At 31.9% G+C, this 24,574-nt stretch overlaps 1 protein-coding gene across 1 annotated transcript in view; it reads right to left on the bottom strand.

The window, feature by feature from the left end:
* Positions 1-24,574, bottom strand: part of LOC148274358 (kin of IRRE-like protein 1) — a gene marked incomplete at its 5' end in the record, with an annotated part of 166,607 nt that overhangs the window by 35,151 nt on the left and 106,882 nt on the right. Inside the window, one exon of the mRNA XM_088237230.1 lies at positions 4,535-4,687. Coding sequence (XP_088093356.1) covers positions 4,535-4,687 — 153 coding nt within the window. The remainder of the gene's footprint in view (positions 1-4,534; positions 4,688-24,574) is intronic.

Here is a 24,574-nt window from a genome sequence, read left to right as displayed (position 1 = left end):
GGGAATATGGAATTCTAGGCATTTATCCATGTTTAAACATCCACATTTCCTCAATGGACTGTTCGTTTGAATCTCACCCGCATTAAAAAGGTTTCAGCTCTTTTACTTCACAAAAGTCAACAGATGGAAGAGTTGAGGAAAATTGGATGTTATAACATGGGCAGAATGGTGAATGTTACACGGTGTGTAAAGTGGCCACTTAAACCAGCCAATGACAGATCATAAGCCCTGAAAATGCCTAGACTTCCATATTCCCTTCTCAATAATGTTTTTACTCTCTGTTGCATTAAATTTAATTATGAATAACTCCCTAGGAAGGAAATCCAGCCGGTCTGCAAGCACTTGGACATACTCAAACATTGTCGAAACAATTAAAAATTCAAAAAATATAGCACATTAAAAAAATAAATCATTAATACACAGGCATGCAGGCAAATATACCTATTAATACAATACATATATACTTAAATACCATCAATATAATATCGATAGTCCATATCTCTCAGAGCGTATTTCAACCAATTGTCCCGTAAAGTCAACACGACAAGTTAATTTTTTTTATAATTCATTGCCCAAAAAAATTATGTTCAAAACTCGTTTATTTATCGTAGCTGCTCCAAATTTAATTTACTTTGTCCCCATTTGGGTATTTTTAATACAAAATTTTGTGACTTCAAAAAAAAAACTTTTTGAAACACTGTTAAATAAAACATTTGTCAGTGTGTAATAAGTTTATGTTCCTTTAATTATGTTTATTTTATTATAATATCAAAATTTAGAATTGGTCAACTATATTACAAAAATCCCTTTCCTCCACTTCTCCAATCTATTTCCTCATCCCTTAACCTTCTTAAAAGCTCTTTTTTTATTTCTCTCTTTTTTTTTCTCATGTCTTATATAATACATTATTTTTCTCTTTACTGTGTAACATGTTCTCTCATTATATTTGTGAAAAACTTTAACTGGATGTATGTACTATTTTTTATATTTTGTATTCTTATATAACAACTGTTGTTTTTCCTTAATAAATAAAAATAAAATAAAATAAATATTTTATTATAAAAATACGCAACCCGGTCACTGGTAAAAAATTTATAAATAAAAGTGGAATAAAACAATATACGTATTTTTATTATTATAATTATAAAAATACAGTTAATGTTATCTATGGAAGGAAGCTTTTCTTTAATTCATTCATAATTTTTTTGTTATTTATTTCGTATTTTCGTTATTTACTATGATATATTATTTATACGAGCAACTTCTAACTCTTTTTCATTTTAATTCTCTGATAAAACGCCGCGTTGTTTTCTATATAAAATTTCTGTATAAAATATTAAACTACAAAGTAGATACTAACCTTCTAAATAAAATACAAATAAATGCAGGATTGAGAACACTCAGACATCGGGAAATATTTAAACTGCCTTTGTTTTCAAATAATGCTACATACCACACACCTATGGCCCGCATGTGTTGGGAATATAATATATACTTTGTCAGATTACAAATTTATTTTGCTATCTAGAACAGTCATAATGTAAGAGTTTCATTGAAATTGTAAAATAGAACATTGTTATGGAAAAATAGCATTTATGTTGTGAGAAAGAAGACGAAAAAATGTTTAAATTTAATGTAATTTATCATTGTGTATTATTAATCTAATAATATAGAATTTCATAAAAATATCATTTTTACATATGGCTTATATATACATATACAATTATGGATACTGCGCGTATGTATCTATGTGAAAAATAAATAAAAATAAATAAATAAATACTGCCGAAACAATAAAATTGACATTTTTCATGATTCTCTCTCAGCTTTTGCGAATAATCTCTTAGGAATAAATCTTATTCAATAAGTACACACGTATAACTTATTTTTTATTGCATTGTATCCTGTATAAACAAAAATATTTAAAAATATGTATTACAACTTAACGTATAAATCTATTTTGTGTAATTCTATAATTGAAGATATATATGCATGTTAGATTATTTCGACGAATGCTTTTAAATTGTATGTTTTCTAGTATGTATCTTTGTTGAATTACCTAATAAAATAAAATAAAATACAAGGTTTATAAATAGATACAATGTTGACATCAACATAGGAACGCGATCAAGATCAGCTCAAAAATGACACAAAAAATTAGAAGACACACCGCAATCAGCATCATTTTATCCAGTAAGAGGTCTGTGTGCCAGGGAATAGTGACAGGCGATGTTAAAGGCGATTCTATTTCTTTTGGCGTCTTTCGTGTTTTTCCTTTTTTCTTGGAGATTTTTGTATAGACTCCTATATAGTCTAAGTGCATCATTGCGTTCTCGGAAGCGGCGAATGATATCTCTATCTAAAATAAAAATTGAGTAAAGCAAATGACATAATGGAGTACAGTAGTCAAACGTATTAGAAAATGTAAATACATATTTATTAACACTTATACTGGCGGCCTCCGTGGTGTAGTGGTCAAGACGCTCGACTCACTCACGGAAGGTTCCGGGTTCGATTCCCGGTGAGAACACAAAAATTCAATGTGATTTTTCTCAAGCCTGGGTGTTTTGTGATGTAATTCACCACTGTAATTGGGCCTCCTGACCGGTTGTGGTGCAAAAATAAAATAAATCAATAATTAAAATATGTTTATAAATTATTTGTATGAACCACTTTAATTTAAAGTTATACTTCGACCGGTTTCGAGGTTTTTACTTCTTCGTCAGGAATTAAAATAACTTTTAATTTAAATATAAAGTTTATATTTGAAGCACAAACTTTGTGGCTATTCATTATAATAAAATAAATAAAACAATTTTGTTTTTAACCACTAATTTTTATTTTCCACCGACCGGTCGCAAAGAAAACAAGCTTCTTCGTCAAGTTTTACGTAACTAATGAATTGATTCCTTTTTTATTTTTATCATGTTCACTAAATACTACACGTGGACCCAATAAATCAAGTGTTTTTTTTCTTACACGGGTGGTAATTTGATATCATTATTTTCGAAGCAAGACATTAGAGGACTAAAAGAAATATTGTTCATTTGGTTATTAAATATTGTTTTCTTATTATGAATCGCTTTTTTAATTTCTAATTCTGTTTACCAATTTATTTTTCGAAATATCCTTCTTATTGATTCTCATAGTGACTCCAAACCAGCAAGTTGGCATCCTAAATATCCTGGATCCAATGATGGTCTGATTTCTGTTAGTTGTTGCTTGCATGGATATCGTAGGAGAAATAACTTTAACGTGCAAGATCAGATGATTGGAATTTTTGTCCTCGAGTTTTCCAAAGTGATCCTCCAAATCAATGCAGAACTTTCCAGACTCGTTGATCTCCACAAAGAACCCATTGGAATTGTCAGGAACCGCTGGATCACTCGAGTTTTCAAACATTGAAACGTTGTAGGTAACTGTACACCTTTTGCTATGTTTGAACGTCCGGTTGCAAAATGAATCATACCACATATAATTCAACTCATCTGCCATGCTTACAGTAAGCTTAAAACTAAGAGTAAATAAAAATGATATTATTCTGACGCAATTCATTTTTTGGTCTGAATTGACAGAAGAAATTACATTTTGACAAGTCGATTGGTAGCTGTCAATAATGGCTGGCTTTTTGTGTCAAATTAAAATTTTGAAAATCGAATCATTTGTGCAAATGTTTGCAGTTTGATCAAATAGGTACTTACTTAAATGTTTGAACGATTTAATATCATCTTCTTCTTTATATATATAATTCCTCTGTACGTGTGATGTCACCGTACACCTCCTAAACGGCTTAACCGATTTACGTGCGGTTTTCAGAGAAATATAGATCTTTGCGCTGTGCGTGTTCGTAGATATTAAAATCTTCAATCGAATATGTGAAAAAAAAGTTAGGAGCATAAATGTTTTATTCATCGATATACCAGGGTTGCATTCGAGGAGAATGGATTGCAAAAATATAGAAAGATGTTGTTTATAAAAATTTGAATGTTTACAAACAGCATTTGTTTTTTGTGGATCTCAGTCAGATTTTCCTTAAACTCCTTATAATTTCTACCCATTTCATTATTTTAATTGGATTTTAAATAACATTTTTGAGAATATCATTTTCTTTGTTCCTAATGGAAATCTCCGACAGCATTAGCACAGACTGTTTTACCTTCAGAATTAACCTGCATCTGGTTATGCCGATTGGAAGAGCAGTCAGGCAGCTGAACATGATCAGTTTGGAGATCGACATTTTTGCACCAGTGAAACTATTTTTAAGAGACCAATACTCTTGCTATTGGAGAGTATTATGCCTTCATGATATCGAGTCATTGCTCAAGCGTTCCTAATCTGATATATTGTTCGAATTTACGCCTTTAATATATAGTTTTAATAATAATGTTATTTTGGTCTACCAAAGACAAATTTGAATTTTGAAGTTGACAAGAATTTTGATTATAAAAATGGCCACTAACCAAAGAAAGGTGGCACAGCTTTTTCCCGTTAATTTGATTGTCCTTGAAATGCATAAAATAAAATAATTACATACCTAATTTGAGTTCTTCTTTTCCCCTATACCAGACTAGCTTGGCAGCTGGTTTGGCGCTTTGTGCCTTGCACTCCAGGGTCAGCTCTTGATTTTCTTGGATTTCGATCTTGGAGTTGGAGGAGTATCCAACGATGTCCACAGACGTGGGAGCAGCTGAAAAGACAGAAAAAAATCGTTAGTAAAAAGTTGACATTCATTGAGGTTATTTCTCTAAAGACCGTGCTAAAAAAATCCATCTGGAGACGTGCTTTAGCGTCGTGTTACATTAAGCAAAAGATGACATGTTTTTTTAAAAACAAGTATTTTAAAACACAAATTTAACACAAAGATACACAAAAAAAAACAAAAAACAAACAAACAAAACAAACAAATAATCCATCACGCCGTTTCTACTTAGGGGTAGCCAGAGAGGATAGAACGTCATATGACTCTATCTTTGCATACATACCTCACTTCCTCTGCATTCATTTATGTTTTTCATTAATGTTTTTCTTGTTCCTTCTCTTTTTTATACTTTCATAATTAACCTTACATATAATTGCTTTATAATATGGGAACTTCACTGGTCCATTAGAATTAAATCTAATTGTGTAAAATATTATACTTTGTAACTGTACTGTATGTTTCCTGAATAAAAGAAAATAAAAAAAATAAAAAATAAAATAAATAAATATATGTTCTCATGCACGCACGCCGATTATTCTTACTCTTGACATGTTCATCTTCAAGTATTAAATGGATTTGACTATGCCATGTCTTTCTCGGTCTTCCTCGTTATCTGCATCCATCAACATTAGCATCGTAGATCCTTTTAGCCGTTCTTTTGCTGTCCATTCGCTCTACATGTCCAAACCAACGCAGCACCCCTTTCTTGATTCTGTCAATAATGCATGTCTCAGCCTTACACAGTTCGCGGATCGCGACATTTGTGCATATTTCATAGATCGTTTTACCACGTATTCGTCTGAGGGATTGCATTTCGACAGCATCTAACCTACTTTCATCATAATTTTTCCGATTCCATACTTCGCTTCCATACATTAGAGTTGGCACTAGAGCTCCATCGTGAACTGCTTGTTTAGCCTACTGCGATAAACATTTGTTTGCCAAAGTAGATTTCAGTGCATCGTACAAAGATACAGTATAATATATAGTCTTTTTTTTATTTACTTGAAAACATATAATACATAATTTCATGTTATATTTCCAAAGAGTTAATGTTAAAACTCATTTAGGGACATGCAGATAATAAGTTTAATTAAAAGACGTATTTATATAATTATTTCCAAAAGCAGAGTTAACATTATGATCCATTACAAATCAACAACTTTTTGGAAAATCAATAATTATTACAAACAAATCTTCTATATTCTTAGCTATTAAGAGTATGAAAGTATGTATTATATATAACAAAGGGTAAAAAAGTTGAGGTTTTAAGAATGACAGAATACTCCAACGTTATTTATTTATTTTTATTTATTTTATTTTGTTTGGGATTTTTACAGCTATTACATAAACAAAATAATTAGAAAAATCTTAACAATACTAAAGCCAATTAAATAAATCCACTGTAAATATAATGCCACATAATATATAAGAAAAGAAGTTTAGTAATTGTCGTTGTGTGACGTTTGTATTCATATGTATGTGAATGTGTGTATGCGTGAATGAATGAGGGAGAGGATACGTGTGGGAATGAATGAGGGAGAGGGTGCGTGTGTGTGGGTGCGTAAGTATAAAAAAAATATTTGCTTAAAACTTGTAAATTGTATTATAAATGGTACAATAAAGAGCTTAGTAAAAAGTTAGAAACCTTTTTGTTAAAATTCAAATGACGAAATGATATAAATTGTTTTTTTTTTTTTTAAGTATGTTAAATTTCAAAACCGTGTTCTGAAAAAAAAAGCATTTTATTTTTTAAATTTAACTGATACACATCGAATGAATAATGTGCGACGAGTCCTATACAATACAGTAGGTAACCACAAAATGCAGTAAATACGAAATAATGACAACAATCAAATAAGGTTTGACAATACGCGAACGTTGATTCAAAACGAACACACAAATGCATATTATATGCACCTACATAATATATAAATAAGAATAACATATAATTTTAATAGAAATGATTCAGATTATAAAAATCAGGTGTCACAAACAGTTGGCCCGCAGTACGGGGATACATAATTATATTAAAAGATCTTCTCACTATAAAACTTATATTTGTTCAGGGATAGAGAGCAACGGAGAGGAGGATGCGGACAAAGACAGTTTATTACCGCCTTAAGGAAATTTAAGTATAAAACATTGTATACAATTGCACATCAAATTAAAAGAGTACAGAAAGTAAACGTCGATTTTATAGCCTAAAAATATTTTACATTTAGCTAAAACCAGCTCAGTGATGAAAGACAGAGACAGCGCTCCACAAAACAATTAAGAACCATGATGTGTATTCCCTTTACAAAATGACGTAGGTGTTCTACTATCACTAGCATGTTTTATTTTTTTTTTTATTGAAAAAAAGAAATATTCGCGTTCTTAAGATTTACCCAAATATTTAATTTTGAGGGCCATTTTCAACGAGTTGTAAATAACTCACTATTAAAAAATGGAATCAAGTTGGGGTAGAGTGGGATTCGAACCACGGACCTTTGGTCCGTGAGTCCGCGACACTAGCCACGGGACCACAACCCGATTATATTAACGTTTCCCATTACGTAAAAGGAAAAAAACAATTATTGTGTGCATAATGGAGAGTGGCGTCTTACAATAGTTTGTTTATTTAATTATTAATATTTTTAGCACAACACATAAATTGCAAAAAAAAAATAATGGTGTTTTAAGTCAGTGCCGCACAAAAAATAATTAAAAATATAACTTTTCACTTATTTGCAATGTGTTGATTTTATCATCTTACCTAGCTATCAAATATGATTAATCATCTTAGATTCACAGTAAAAAAAAAACATTTTTCGTAATATGTAAGATACATTTTTTTTAAAAATCATATAATATTTCATTGTTTTCTACAATAAAAATCTCCATGGTACACAGTGGTTTGTTCAGTGGAAACTTAAATATTTTCAATTGAAAATACATATTTCTACAGCTATAAGTTAGAAAAGAAGTATATTATCGGCTATTTTTGCTGTGAAAATTTCATTAAAAAAAGTATCAAATGATGTTTTTAATGACCTTTTTTGTAAGCTAATCTGCTTCTTAGTTTGGTCAAGCTAACTGCATTATTTCACATAATATGTATGTGGCAATCTTATCGATAATGACATTATAGCTAGCCAACAATACGACAGGGAAAAAAATCATTAGAAATACATTAATTCAAAAATACATGAATGATGAATGTTTATACACATACAAATACTCCTTACTAATAAAAGTACTATCTAAAAGTCACCTTTCAAAGTCAAACTTCATTGATAGAAGCCAAACTGTTGATTTTGTAAAGTCTTATATAAAGTTGACTGGAAAAACTACAAAATGTTGACTTTATTAGAAATTTGAGCCAGAAAATATCCAGCCAGAACATATCTGAGCCAGAATATATAATTTCTTAAATATGTTGTATTCCTGACTGTACTTTTTATTTTCTTGGTTAATTTCATTGGAGAAAAATATTCCTTTGTAAATATAATGATGTTGTGCTGTAGTTGTTTTTAATTTTGGAATTAAGATGTTACCACTTGTTCTAGGTCGCGTGCTTACGTTTTGTGACGTAGAAATATTTTATTTTGTCTTTATGGATTTGAAGCAAACAATTCTTTTCAAATAACGATTTTGAAATAACGAAAAATAACGAAATTCGAATAACGAAAAAAGTGAATAGTGGAGCTAGGTAGAAGTAAAATGGATTGTCTCATTCGCCCAAAAAGTATTGAATCAACTGCTCCACAAGTGTATGGCTTATGTTAGGTTTTTGTACTTTCATTGTGTGTTTTATAATATAACTAACTCCAAGTGGGTTCACATTATTTTATTATTAATTATAGTTTATAAGAGAATTATAGTTTAAAATATGAATAAATAAATCAAAATTAAATAAAATATCTATAGCACTAAAATTTTAAAATAATTGAACGGTGGGAAAAGTAGACGGTTTTTTTTAAAACACTTTAATTTTTTTTTTTTAATTATTTGTCGACCAGTAAAATATTTGTATTAAAAGCACCCCCCCATCCGATTATTCCATACTGTAATATAGATTGGGCTAATGCAAAGTAAATTGATTCTTGAGGCCCTGTGTTTAATTCTTTGTGGGATGGACATGACACACTGATTTCAAAGGTGGTAAATTTTTTTATTTATGCATATTTTTTCTCTAAAAAACTATAATTAATAATAAAAATAGTGTGACCTCACTGGGGTTACCCGTGCCGAAGACAATTAACAATATACTTTTTTTTTTTAATATTTTTACATTTGAGAATAAACAAGGAAGACTAACTTAATAAACAGAGATAATTAACAAAATGTTCAGACAGTTTTAAACACTACGTATTTATGTTTATAATTAATTTATGGACTTCTATATTATTTATGTTACAAAACGCACAATAAAAGATCAAAAACCTAACATAAGCTATACACTTGTGGAGCAGTTGATTCAATATTGGTTTGGGCGAATGCGACAATCCATTTTAATTCTACCTAGCTCCACTATCAATTTTTTTATAGCCTTTTTGAATATTTTCTCGTTACTAATTGTTTTAATGGATAGTGGAAGTAGGTTAAAGATTTTAATTGAATAATACTTCAAATCCCTTTGTTCGAAAGTGGTATAAGTTTGTATTTGTTTAAGTTGTCTTTGTGTTGAGAATCTAGTGATTGTATTATTTGTATGTGATGTATTGTAAGGATCATGTATTTCATTTGAGTAAGAGTAGTTTTTGAATCTGTAAGTGAGTATTGTTTTAACGTATAATTGTTTTGGTGTCGTAAGTTATGATTTGTGGAATATTTCTTCAGTAGATGCTGTATCGGGACTTTGAGTATTGTTTTAATAATGGATTTTTGGGCAACAAATACACTATTTAAAACATTGTCACTCGCACAGCCCCTTCCGATTTTACCGTTTGATCTGCAGTGTTTCATTGTTCCTGCACTGGCACTAAAGCGTGAGATTGATCGCCTTTCGTCCATGTAACAGATGATCGTAATACTCTCTTCTGGTTCACAAATGCAGTGCCCTATGCGGAAAGAGGAATGATGATGGCGTGATAAATTGCCTACCCCAATATTAGCTCCCCTAGATATATTAGTCTCTCAGTTTACTGAAATGCAAATATTAATATCGGAATATTTCAACCACGGGTGAACAAAATCCCCTAATCTTTAGCATACGATTTCCTTTCGGATTATATGAACTCAATCGGTGCGGCGTCCTGGCAAAATGGGATGAAGAGGATTATAAAGGATTTCACCTAAGCCGTATTCTAACTTACGCCCAATATAGCGGTGGTTGGTAAATTAAACGAGCGAATCAGTTAATAGATACTTGATAGATGTTTTAACAAAGATTCAGAACAGAATACGGAGATAGATCATATATAGGTGTTGGGACATGGCAGAATGGTGAATATTCCAGCTGCTTTATTTAATTATAATCAATTGTCTTCGGCAAATATTTTAAGACTTTCTGATAGAAGAATCCTAACTGACCTAATATTACTTTTTAAAGTGATCAATTCATTAATTGACTGTCCTGATTTGCTGGAGTTGGTGTCTTTCCGTGTTCCTGGTCGACATACCCGCCACAGATCTCTTTTTTATTCTGCAAGTTCTAGGACCAACTATCACATGCACTCGCCTATTCCTAGGCGCCATATATATGGCAATCAGTATGAGGACAAGGCTGATATATTTGGTTCTGGACTTGATAGTTATAAAACGAGTCTAATTTCTTTTTTCCTCTCGCAATATTATTCTTAAACTTTTCTTTATATTTAAAAATGTTTTTCCTATTTTTGTTTTTTCATATTTATGTATTTATTTCGTTAATATTTTTGGTTGCTTATGTGTATTTACCTACTTGTTACTATTGTTATAGTTATGCAATTTTATAGTTTTTTGTTATGTTTTTATATTTGTTTTTTTATTTTCATATTTATGTTCAATATATGTTAAAGGCAATTTATGCCGTTTATGATAAATAAATAAATACGAGAGCTGCATTTATTATTTTTTTATTGTGGAGAACGTCACCATCAAGCCGTAAAGTTGACAGGGGCGAACACGGTTTTGGCCCGCAACGCGTAATCTGATGCAACGTCAGCTCGGACAAGTAATTAAACGTCGTGCAGCGAAAGAATATGTACATTTCATCTTGGAATTTCGTGTCACCCGTCCACCAGCTCCTCGCCAGTATTCGCTATTGTAAATTCCTTCAGTACAAAATTGTAAGGATGTTACTCGTGTGTAAATGCCTAGACTTCCATATTTCCTTATTTAAGGTATTCTCTATCCCTGTTGTAATTTGTTAATCTTAATGACTCCCGAGGGGGTAAAATCCAGTCTTTTGTCTACAAATATTTGGACAAACTCAAATATTCTAATGAAACCAACTGGTCCAAGAAGAAGTTTAAAAATTGGAAAATTGTTTTTAGGCGTTGCCTAGTATGAAAAATAATTCAGTCAGATGAATTTCTTCATAACAATAAAGGTTTCAGTTCTTTAATTTCACTAAAATCAACAAATGGAAGAATTGAAGAAATATTGATGTTTAAACATAGGCAAAATGGTGAATGTAACACAGTGTATAAAGTGGCCACTTAAACCAGCCAATGACAGTTCATAAGCCCTGTAAATGCCTAGACTTCCATATTCCCTTATTTAAGGTATTCTCCATCCCTGTTGTAATTTGTTAAAATCTCTTTTGTTTAGTTTCTTTATTATTTGAATCGGGCTGTGGTCCCGTGGCTAGTGTTGCCAACTCGCGGATCAGACATCCCAGGTTCGAACCCCACTATACCCTTACTTGATTTCCATTTTCTAATAGTGAGTTTTTTACAACTCGTTGAAAATGGTCACCAATATTGAAATATTTGGGTAAATTATGAGAACGCTAGTATTTATCTTTTTTTAAATAATTAATCAACCAAGAATTTTTAATTGATACTTTTATTAGTCATTCACCAAGACGCTTTATAAAGAAAAACGAAAAATATAAATATTTTCAAATTAACATAGGTACTAACGAATTCAATAAATTTCAATCCACTTTAATTGGACAAACTCAAAACATTGTTAGTATAATGAGAATAGGATTATTCCATCCTTATTCTACCACTGTGCCTAGGCGTAACTTTATACCAGGTTTGTAAGTAGGGCCCGCGGTTTTCAAGACTACATACGACTAACAGTAAAATTCAATTTTGTCGAAATGTATTTTTTTTAATAGAAAATTACTATGAATTATGACAATTTGGCTTACAATTTTTCCTAAATTACGCAAGTATAACTTCTCTCGATTCCACGCTATCGTGGAACTCGGAAGGAATAAGTTCTGATTTTAATAATAGTCCTTAATAAGCGCGGCTAAAAGTATTCCTCGATTCCACAAAAACTCGGCTGCATAGCGTAATTTTAATTTCCACAAAGTTCTACTTCTTATGAATATCATTACGGCCGCTCCCCGGTTCCGGCTACACCCCATCTTCGGCATATACACCCTATATAAAAATATATACAGGATGATAAAAATTTAAACCATATAATGTGTAAACAGTGAGCTTTACTTTGCAAATGTAATTGTAAAATCGGTATCGATGTATATTTATTTTTTTGATAAATTGTTTTTAATAGGAGCTAGGACTATCCAAACACCAAAAAACTGCCCAGTTTTATCTGCCGTCTTCGGACGTACAGTAAACAAATATTCATTTATTCATTTAATTCATTTTATTCATTTATTTTATTTCATTCATTTCATTCATTCCATTCATTCCGTTCATTCCGTTCATTCCGTTCATTCCGTTCATTCCGTTCATTCCGTTCATTCCGTTAATTCCGTTCATTCCGTTCATTCCGTTCATTCCGTTCATTCCGTTCATTCCGTTCATTCCGTTAATTCCGTTAATTCCGTTCATTCCGTTTATTCCGTTAAGTCCGTTCATTCCGTTAATTCCGTTCATTCCGTTCATTCCGTTCATTCCGTTCATTCCGTTCATTCCGTTCATTCCGTTCATTCCGTTCATTCCGTTCATTCCGTTCATTCCGTTCATTCCGTTCATTCCGTTCATTCCGTTCATTCCGTTCATTCCGTTCATTCCGTTCATTTCGTTCATTCCGTTCATTCCGTTCATTCCGTTCATTCCGTTCATTCCGTTCATTCCGTTCATTTCGTTCATTTTGTTAATTTTGTTTATTTTATTTATTAACGGACTTAGTCCATTTAAAAAATGGCAAACACAAATCTTTTTAATACATACAGGAACAAATTAAATAAAATACAAATAAAGAAAATTAAAGCAAGAACAAAAAAATATATATTAAATCGGGTTGTGGTCCCGTGGCTAGTGTCTCGGACTCACGGACCAAAGGTCCGTCGTTCGAATCCCACTTTACCCCAACTTGATTCCATTTTCTAATAGTGAGTTGTTTACAACTCGTTGAGAATGGCCCCCAAAATTAAATATTTAGGTAAATCAGAACGCAAATATTTCTTTCGAAAAAAAAAAAAAAAATTATTATCTCAAGACAAGATTTGGTCAATCTAAGTGATTGTTAAAATCTAGAAAGACGTACACCAAAAAAGTCCAGATCTTGTCTCGAGTTTACAATGCGACACTATCGAGACATTGGTGCATGCCAGACATAGTTTGTGCTGTGCTGATCGAACAGCACATTATTATTTCGCGACCGGCGGATCGGAACATTGAATACCACTTGGTCTAGTAACGATGGTACATCAATTAAGCCATTTAGTAAATTAAAAACAAATAACGAGTCAATGTTATTTCCAGGTTGTTGTAGGCTTGAGATTTTTAACATTGACTCCATTTCTCCGTAAGTGTATAATATGATAAAGAATCTTGAAAAAACTAAAAAGGTACTGACGCGACAAGAGTCTCATAATTCTATTATGATACTCTTGTCCGAGCTGACGTTGCAGCGGATTACGCGTTGCGGATCAAAGCGGGGTTCAGCTCTGCCAACCACGCGGCTTTTGGTGTTGCTCTTCACAATACCAATGCAGTGCCCTATGCACCATTAGGTACGGAGAAGGAATGATAAAAATGATAAACAATCCGATGTGCAGTTGAGGGACTATGAAATATTCTAATGTAAAAACACCCTTTTAAAATCAATTTTTCAAACGAACCATGGCTGGAATCGAACCCGAGACCTCTTGCATGGTAAGAAAACGTGCCGACATTACACTCAAGGCCGACTATAATATACCAGCGTATCATATTCATTAGTAATAATACCAAGGGATATGATTAATAAGTAAATAAATCTAATTAAATTAATGAAGAAGCTTGTTGGTACCAAAAATAAGTGGTTAATGTACGCAAGAAGAGCGATTTGCTTATGAATGTGGATAAATCGAAAGTGATGGTTTTTGAAAGGGATGAAAATATAACTAAATGTGAGATCAGTGTGAACGGAGATATTCTGAATCAGGTAGAAGAATTTGTGTACCTGGGAAGTATGTTTACTAGGAACGGAAAGACCGAGAAAGATATTCAAAGGAGGGTGAGTGCCGGTAACAGGGTGAACGGTGCACTGAAATCTACTTTGGCAAACAAATGTTTATCGCAGGAGGTTAAACTAGCAGTTCACAACGGAGTTCTAGTGCCAACTCTAATGTATGGGAGCGAAGTATGGAATTGGAAAAATGATGATGAAAATAGGTCGAATGCTGTCGAAATGCGATCCCTCAGGCGAATGTGTGGTAAAACGATGTATGATATGTACACAAATGTCAAGATCCGTGATGTGTGTAAGGCCGAGGCATGCATTATCGACAGAATCAAGGGGTGCTGCGTTGGTTTGGACATGTAGAGCGAATGGACAGCGAAAGAACGGCTGAAAGGATCTACGACGCGAATGTTGATGGATGCAGAAAACGAGGAAGATCGAGAAAGACATGACACGATCAAGTCCATCAAATACTTGAAGATGGACATGTCAAAAATAGGAATAATCAGCGTGCGTGCATGAGAAGATGTAAGAATGTTGAGGAAGCGAGGTCTGTATGCCAAGATAGAGTGATATGGCGTTCTATCCTCTCTGCCTACCCCTACGGAGAAACGGCGTGGTGGTTTGTTTGTTTAAAATCAAAGTTGTTTTATATTTTGTGAACTTCTGGAAACCTGTAGATAAAGTCAGGACACAGCAATATATATCGACGCGATCAGCGGGAGTGATAGATTACATTGGTCCGACCACTCACTCAAAGCTAGCTCAAAGAAGCTTTACCTTCCTGGGTCTTCAATTTTTTAATCAACTTCCGGCGGCCATAAAGAACTCCACAAATGCCAAAGTATTCAAGAAAAATGTTTGCAATTGGTTGTTGCACATCGGGGCGAGGTTGTCAATGTTTTTTAAGTTCGAGATTAGCGAAAATTGACTAATCTGCTTTCCTCTCATACTTTTATTTGCTTATTATATACTTTGATATTTATATGTTTTTTTATTCAATTTTGTATTATTTTGTATTATTAAATTAAGTAACCACTGTCATTTGGAACATTATTTATTATTTTAATTTCACAATATAGTTTAGAGTGAGTTTATAAAAACCATATCTCAATTATCATTTCAATGATGTTTTTGTATTATTTTCTATTGATTTCAATGATGCTATTGTTTCGTATATTTGATTTTGTATAATTTATTTAAAATATTTATATCTGATTATTTGTTTACGTTTTCTATGGAAATTTATTATTTATACTTTGTTTTTCTGGATTGTTATTCTACTTTAAAAAATAAAAGGACAATAATATTTGGACCCCTGTATTTAGTAGCCTTACGTGTTTTTTACAAGGCTTAGGTACTCTGAAAAAATCGTAATTGTTTATCTTGGAAATGGGATGTTCGATCACTGATTTTGGTTTATTAACCTTTATGCGTCCAATCACCATTGTTGCAAAGTCCAAGAACAATGGCGCGTTATAACTACTTTTAACGACAGTGTGGATATCTGTTAAGGATATTCCATCTTTCCTGCATTCCGCTTCAAGATTATGGCGTTGTAAACTTAAAAATAGGCACTGAAATATCAGATGATCGTCGCATGGACAATAGCCAGCATCCCTTAATTTAAACCTATTTAGGTAACTTCTCATAGCTCCGTGTCCGGTAAAGGTTTGGGTCGTTTCGAAAGTACTTGGTGATGACGACGGAAGTTTGCTGCATCAGCCAGCGTTAGGCTTAGTAATTTTACCTGTAGAAGAAGCGCGGTAATGATCCTCCCAACGCTGCTGCGTATTTTGTTTGATACAGCGTTTAGCAAAGCTAAGGTGAAATTTCGAGAAAAAAGTTGCCGTTCTACAAGTTGCGGCTCTTGCTCGTTCATCTGCTCTCTCATTTCCAACAATACCAGCATGTTCTCTCATCCAGGATATTTGAATAATCATCCCTTTAATTATTAGATACATGATTTTGCTATGAATATCTACAATTAATGGATTTACCGACCGAGTATCAGTTATAACTGGAACGCCCGAACGACAACCTGATAATATTTTTGCAATAACCCACCTCTCTGAGTCTCTGGTGGTTTTTTTCATAACTATTCAAGAGTTTCTCGTATTGCGTGTAGTTCAACCTGAAAAACTGAGCAGATTTTTATTATATTGCATCACTCGCATAATTGCGTTATAATTTAATTAATTTAATTACGTATTTTAATTGTTTATTTTTATGGCTTAACACGGGCACTGCCTAAAGCCTCAATAAATTAATAAATATGTAAACAAGTGTAATTATAAATGAGCAAATAAAATAAAATTTATTTTATTATTTTTTTGTATTTATAAAATACAAAATACAGGTAAACGTCTGCGCCGGTTCGATTTACGCCGATTTACAATTACGCCGGTTGGTGCCTGCGTGGGATTCCTCGGTTTGGCCGACACCAGGCGACAGTAGGCGCCGCGATTCTATTAGCACACACACGTTAACACGTTGTTTTATTCTATTGCCGTGTACCCGCGCAGCCTATTGTGTGTGTAAAATTGTTTCCGAGTTAGCCTTAAGAAAAATAAAAAGGTATGAATATGTATTTTTTATTACTATTAAAATAAAAATAAAACTAAAATATTTGTGGTTTTCGCTATGATTCTGCAAGAAAAGAAGCAACAATCAAAGTAAATTAAATTAGATGCTTTTTAAAAAAAAAGTGTGATAATTTAATTTAGTAACAACGAACTGGTGAGATAGTATTTATAAAAAAAAATATTCATTATTAATATCCAAAGATTTCTATTTATTTTGTAAATGAATTTAAACTATATTTATTAAATACAATCATAATTTATTTTGAATTTACGAGTATATAGGATATGCATTTCATAAACATGTTAGATTGTAACTTATAATATTAGAAATCAAACACTGATTTGAGTCTACTGAATACTTTATTTTATTTTACAAATATAAAAAATTTAAAAACATAAAATTTCGTGACAATTGTTTCGCCTTGTTAGGGCATTTGACATTCGTTTGAAAATGCCCGTACAAGGCGAAACAATTGTCACGAAATTTTTTGTTTATATATTTTTTATTTATAATTTAAGTAGACTCAAATCAGTGTTTGATTTCTAATATAATAAGTTTAAATATGAAGTTCTACAAAATAAACACTAAATCAATCAATATATGTTAGATTTTTCTTAAAAATTTTATACGGGACCTAACTTTATATCTTCTATTACATCTGTGTTCATTTTACGCTATTTTTATTTTACGCCGGTGTCTCTCGGAACTAAACCCTGGCGTAAAACGACGTTTACCTGTATTTTTATTTACTTTTTAAACAGAGGTTTGATACCAGTTAAGAAGAGATCTCACTTTTCGGAAATTCGTAGTTACCAACTTGTTCCAGAAGCCCGTCGAACTACAACGATAGCATGTTTGCTCTCGTATTTTAACAAACAATAATAAAAAAAACACGCTTACATTGTTGGAAATATAAACTCCCCTTTCGACGATAAAAATTACCTGTTTCCGCCCATATTTAAAAATAAAATTTATCCAGAACAAAACACCTTGTATGTTTTTCAGCGCTGTGAATACAATAAGCAGTCAGTACCAACCAAAGAAAAAGTGTTCAGCAATTAGTTCAAACTCTACGAGAAAATAAACAGTTCCTTTTTACATAAACGTAGTACATTATTAGTCAAATAACTCCGACTGTGGTGCTGCAGGGTATAATATAATTTATAAATTCAAAGGGTAATAAGCATTTTTCATTTCGCAAAAAAATATTTTTACGAAATGGAGGTCGTAGAAAAATAAGAGATCGTATTTTATATTTTAAATTCAGAGCTCGATTTTTGTGAACTTCGCGATCTTGAAGCCGTATTGTACGGTCAAATAGCTGATTTTGCCTACCTACGTAAACAGGGGCGAATCGTCCAAATAAGCGATTATGCACAGTTAAACCATTGCAGGAAAATGCATACAATTTGAGTTTAAATCCGATTCGAAAAAATCTGAAAGCTTGAGAGTAAAAAATATCACTTATTCAAAAAGGACGCGAAATAGATGATATAATTTAGAATTTCATCATTTTTTGCTCTTTATTTCTCGTCGTCAAATCAAATGCAATTTTCCACTCCGACTTTCCTTCATTCATCCTTTAATTATTTTATTTTATCTATTTATAAACGGACATTGTCCATGTATACAATTTATAGGGTTTAAATAATACAATAAAAGAATAGTTCAAAATATTTTTCAAAAAAAAGAAAAGAAGCATTGACAAACATAAGGGACATCGAGACAAGATCTGGACTATTTATTTAGTGCTCGTTTAAATCGTTGTAAACTTAAACCAAAAAAGTCGAGATCTTGTCTTGAGTTAACAATACGACAAAGGCGGGTCATTGGAGAATTTAGGCCATAGTTTGTTCTATGCTGATCGATGAACAGTACTTCATTGTTTCTCAACCTACGAGTCGGAATATTGAATTTTACTTGTCCCAGAAATGATGGAACATCGATTATACCATTTAGTATGCCGAACATATATATGGAGTCAATATTAGTTCTACGTTTTTGTAGACTAGAAATATTGAACATTGACTCTATATCAGCATAAGAATAATTACCTCTCTTTAGTCCAAGCATCCACGATACTTTTCGAAGCAAGCAATTCCTCACCACTTCTCATCAATTTCATTATTTTCCTTGGTACTATCTCCTTGTTTTGTCAATTTTTCTTTTATTTTAATACATACGAGTATTTAGGGTTCATAGTCCATAATCGAAGACACACACGTGCTCAAAAGTTTCACCTGAAATAGTATGATGACCGAAGAAGGCAATGTCATCATTTTCTATAGAATCTAATATAACATTATAATGCAACTCGAACAGTTTGCACATGAAATCGGGGACATCGTTCTGCAGTACATTCACATCGTCCCTACCATGAAGAAATGAACTACAAAGGAACGTCGCCTATAAAGAGAGATTGGAGATCGTCGCCTATTAAGGAGGACGCAACGCCAGTCAGTCAGCCCAAAAAGTTCAGTTCCCTTCAGTCCAGCTCGACGAAGTCACCCAGTTCCAACATGTAGTTCCAGTGCAGTCTCTTCAACCCATCATCGCCGCTACGCTCGCGCTACGCAACCAAGTGCTGTATCTTATTCGCCATTTATTTTTATTTTTTTAATTTTCTTTTATTCAGGAAACATACAGTACAGTTACAATGTTTAATATTTTACACAATTAGACTTAATTCTAATGGACCAGTGAAGTTTCCATATAAAAAAGCAATTATATGTAAGGTTAATTATGAAAGTATAAAAAAGAGAAGGAAAAAGAAAACATAAATGAAAGTGGTTTAAAAATTAAAATTTTAGTGAAAAAAAGATATTTTAAGGTTTGTAGTTTGTAGTGAGTATTTACAAATGGAAATAATATTAAAAATGAAGAAAATTTGTAAGAGTAATTAAAAATTAAGAATGGAAAAAAAGAATGAAAAACATGCTCAGATGTAAAAATAAAATTAAAATGTAATAACATTTTTTTTTAAAAAGAAAAAACATAAATATACACATATTTATTTTAAGGGATTCAAAGAAACGATGAGAAGAATCTTTAAGTGAAATATAAGACAGTAAATTTAGGTCAATTTAAAAAACATCTTCAAAATTAATGACACATTATAGTAAGAGCAGCAATATATTGATTTTATTAACATATATAATATAAGTAATTAAAAGTAGTTTAAAAACATGCCAATGCAGCAGAGAAAAAAAAAAGGAAGGAATAACAAGTATAGCAAGTAATCTTTAAAATTTGAAAAAGCAATATAAGGAGAAGATTTTAAACCAAGAGAAGTCGATAAAATTTCATTAAAGCGATTTTAGTAGAAATACAAAATTTCAAAAGAGAAATTTGATTTATAATAATAATATTAATGTATGTAATTTCAGTGATATAAGAGAAAAAGGGACCAACGGGAGTTTTATTCAAAAGTTTTCAATACACTATTTTTAAATAATTGTAATCCTGTATGATAAACATCTATATGGTTAAAAAAGCTGTTAAAAGTGGAACACGATCTGTGTAATAAATACGCATATTACAGCAACATCGTGTCTCCTTTGTCAATATCTAAAGCTAGGGTTTCCTAGGACAGCGGTGCCCGTATTTTAACGGCCGTAGTGAACAGTGATGCGGTGGATAACCGTCGTAACGGTGACTAGAGTGTGGTTTCCTAGGAAAACGGTGTTATTAACACCATTTAACACCGTTTCCCTAGGAAACCACTCTCTAGTCGACGTTACGACGGCTGTCTACCGCATCACCGTTCACTACGGCCGTTAAAATACGGGCACCGCTGTCCTAGGAAACCCTAGCTTAACTGGGGTAGGAACTCAAACTCTCAACTACCTAAATCCTGCACATAATATATTTATTCTTTACATAGTTTAAACCGTCGTCACTTTAATTTAGTATAATTAAGTGAGTACATGTTATTAGATGGTAGGCCCCTACTATTTTTATAGTTTTTATTAATAATCATGTAATCTGCACATCTGTTTGTATTCTTAATAAATAAAATAAAATAAAAATAATTTATGAATTGAACATTATTGCCTATGGTTCAATTGACTGTCCTGAATTACTATTTAAACTCTCTATTATTGATCCTCCTAAAGTTCTTAGAAATAATTTTTTCTTCATATTCTTCTCTTTTCAACTAATTATAGGCAAAATTCATATTTATGGCGAACTTTCAACAATTTTAATGTAATAACAAAATCATTAAACATAGATTTATTTGAGAATTATCATAATAACGCGTGGCGTTTGCTTTCGAAATAATTTATAGTGTTTTTTTATTCTATGGAATTAAGGTTTAGATAACTGTTTATTTTCATATTTGAGAAGATATTTTAACTTGCTGTGGCTCTTCTCGTGAAAACTTGTAATTTACTTATTTGTTTTTTTATACCTGATAAATGTAGCTGTCAGTGGGTTTGCGAAGAAAGCATTAAATAAAATATTGTACTAATAATAATTGATTCAACAATGTGTACAGTATGTCCAAATGCTTGCAGGCTGGCTGGATTTTCTGCCATTGGCTGGTTTAAGTGGCCACTTTACACACAGCGTAACATACACTGTGGTACATACCCAAAACATTGTTGAATTAACTACCTGGTAAAAGAAGAAGTATAAAAAAATTGGAATTTTTTTTCAGGCGTTGCTTAGTAGGTTAATTGGTTCAGCCGGATGAATCTCACCAATATCTCTCAAATATATATATATATATATAAATACGAATATCAGAAAAATATCATATTCAACTTTCTAAAACAAGACAAGGTAGTCGAGACTAATAAACCAGTTACTGAAATTATATAATAAACTACCAGACAAAACTAAACAAAAGACTCACACAAACTTTTCAAAAGATGTAAAAAATATTATTTTGAACAACAGAGTATGAATAAAAAATTAATATATTATTTTTGTAAAATTATTGTCATAGTCCGTAACGGTTAAAAATAAATTTTTACATAAAAAAAAACAAGTTAGGGAAGAGTGGGGTTTGAACCTCGGACCTCTGATCCGTGAGTCCGCAACACTAGCCACGGGACCACAACCCGATTCAAATACCGTTATGCCGTCAACATATTATGTATCACATAGGGCATGTGGCGTTTGAAGTGGCCATTTTTTACATTATTATTTTTAAAGGAATCGACTTTATTATTTTTTTATTTCACTTTATTTTCCTAGCGTTAAGGCGGTGAAAAAACTTTTGTTAGTAACTCGAGAATACGCCCCCTTAAGTCGTGACAAAACGGACTTAATCCAAAAGATTTGGAGATTTAAATAATTTAAATGCTAATAGAATTGTTTTAGTATTAATGCTTTAAAGGCGCAAACTCGTTATGGATGTATAATTACAAATCTTGAACATTTCAAGAAAGAAGAAATATTTTTATTTTCACTGTTCCTCTATCTATATCGAGCAACTATCACACCACTTTACTTCAGGTAAGCGTCCACATATCGTCCGACGCTCTATCTTCGATTTTGGAAGTAGCTACATCGGTATGTACAGAGACGTCTAGTACCCCACGGTACACGTATCTACTCATTAAGTGTCAAAAATTTGGTTCCACCGAACAAATTTTTCTTTAATTACAATTCGTTTAATTATTAATCGTTATGAAGTGGCCATTTTTTTTAAAGCTTGTTTAAAATACGAAACAGAAATAAGTCAATTTTGTTTATTTGTTATTGTTTATATTTTTCAACTTTTTGACTATATACATATTTATTTATTTAACACTTTATCTTTATATATATATATAAATATAATTCCTCTGTACGTGTGATGTCACCGTACTCCTAAACGGCTTAACCGATTTACGTGCGGTTTTCAGAGAAATATAGATATTTGCGCTGTGCGTGTTCGTAGAAATTAAAATCTTCAATCGAATTTGTAAAAAAGGAGTTAGGAACAATGTTTTATTCATCGATATACCAGAGTTGCATTCGAGGAAAATGCATTTGCAAAAAAATGAAAAGATGTTGTTTTTTTGTGATCAAAAAAGTTTGTTTTTGAATATTTACAAACAACATTTGATTTTTGTGGATCTCAATCAGATTATTTCCTTAAATTCCTTATAATTTCTACTTATTTATTTATTTTTATTGGATTTTTGGTAATACTAAAATAATATTAAATTCAATACATTTTTAAATATCATTTTCCTACATAAGTACACCCTTATGATGGTGAGAAGACCGGAGTTTGACGTTTGCAAAAAGAATGCCATATTTGAAAAAAATATTTATTTTATTTTTTGGAATTCAACCATAAACAAGTACCTCGGTACCTACTTAAATTCAATATTATTTGAATATTAACAATTTTTAGTTTTGAAATTTAATCACAAACAAGTACCTAGGTACCTACTTATCAATGAAATGTATTTTTCCAAGGTAATAAATAGCAGGAAAGCCAACGTTCGGACAGGACAACGTCTGTCGGGTCCGCTAGTATATATAATATATATAAAATTTATATACATATAAGGGCGGGCGGGCATATTGCCTTAAGGCAATTTCTTCCTACCTACCCAAACCGTTCAGTCTGAGAAAATTACAAGTACATGGACAAATTGAATCTTATGATTTTATGCAAAAAAAATTAAGAGAGGAGAGGGGATTGGAAGGAAAGAAGAAGGATAAAGAAACAACTTAAATATTTAGATAGTGACATTTCAATTTTGACTTAAATGTAAAATAAGAAGGTCCCTAACATTAGTGGGTAGATTTTTCCACAATCAAGAAGCTACTACTGTAAAAGAGGAGGCAAGAAAATTAGAGCGAAAAAAGGGTATTTATTTATTTATTTATTCACACTCTTTATCAAAATACAATTCCATATTCACTTTGCCCAGCTAACAAGGGTACATACCCCGTTCCAAGCTAGGCAATTACATTTTTATATATTATAATAGTTAACAAATTAATATAGAGCACAGACAAACAAAATATAAACTTATTCGGATACACATTTTGATTCATATACATACAGACATACACACATATACACACATGTATATATAAATATACACATATATACACATGTACATACACACACACGTACATACACCCATGCGCATACACATACATACATTCATAAAAACATAGACAATTTATTTATGCGAAACTTCATGGTTGTCATCTATAAATATATTTTTTTTAAATTATTCCTTAATTTTTATATTTTATTTTTGACATCCAGTAAGGTTCTCCAATCCGTGGCATGCATCAACTTTTCTGACTCCCTACGACCAATGTCATGAAAGATCGAGGTCAACACCTTCCGTAACTTGACAACACTCCCGTCTTTCCACGATTCTGGCAAAAGGTTATGGACCTTTTTGCCTACGTTATAGTGTTGTCTCGATGCCAGAACAGTGTTGACCCCTTCACTTAGTATCAGATCCCTATTAGAGTATCTTGTATTATGGTTGTGGTTGACGCTCGGGTAAATGTCTCTCTTTATGTGTGTAACCACTACCGTTCTCAATATATACTGTTGAATAATATTCAGTACTCTGAATTCTTTGAAGAGCAAGTCACTTGGATAGCGAAATGTTTTTTTTAAGATGAAAATATTAAAAGGGTTCTCTCGTTACAAGAACGAAGAGATAGTCCGTGTTGTGGTAGAATACGTTTTTATTAAAAAAGTCAGACCGCATATCCTTTTAAACATTCAAACGGTCGGACTATTGGTACTTTCCTTTCGACAGAAAACATTGAAGAGGGTTTTTGAGGAAAAAAATCATGATCCGCTTATTTACT

The sequence above is a fragment of the Micrasema longulum genome, unplaced genomic scaffold (assembly GCF_059751315.1).
Source record: "Micrasema longulum isolate JH-2025_06_02 unplaced genomic scaffold, ASM5975131v1 h1tg001672l, whole genome shotgun sequence".
In the NCBI taxonomy this organism is placed as follows: domain Eukaryota; kingdom Metazoa; phylum Arthropoda; class Insecta; order Trichoptera; family Brachycentridae; genus Micrasema; species Micrasema longulum.
This window is presented reverse-complemented; position numbering and strand designations above follow the sequence as displayed.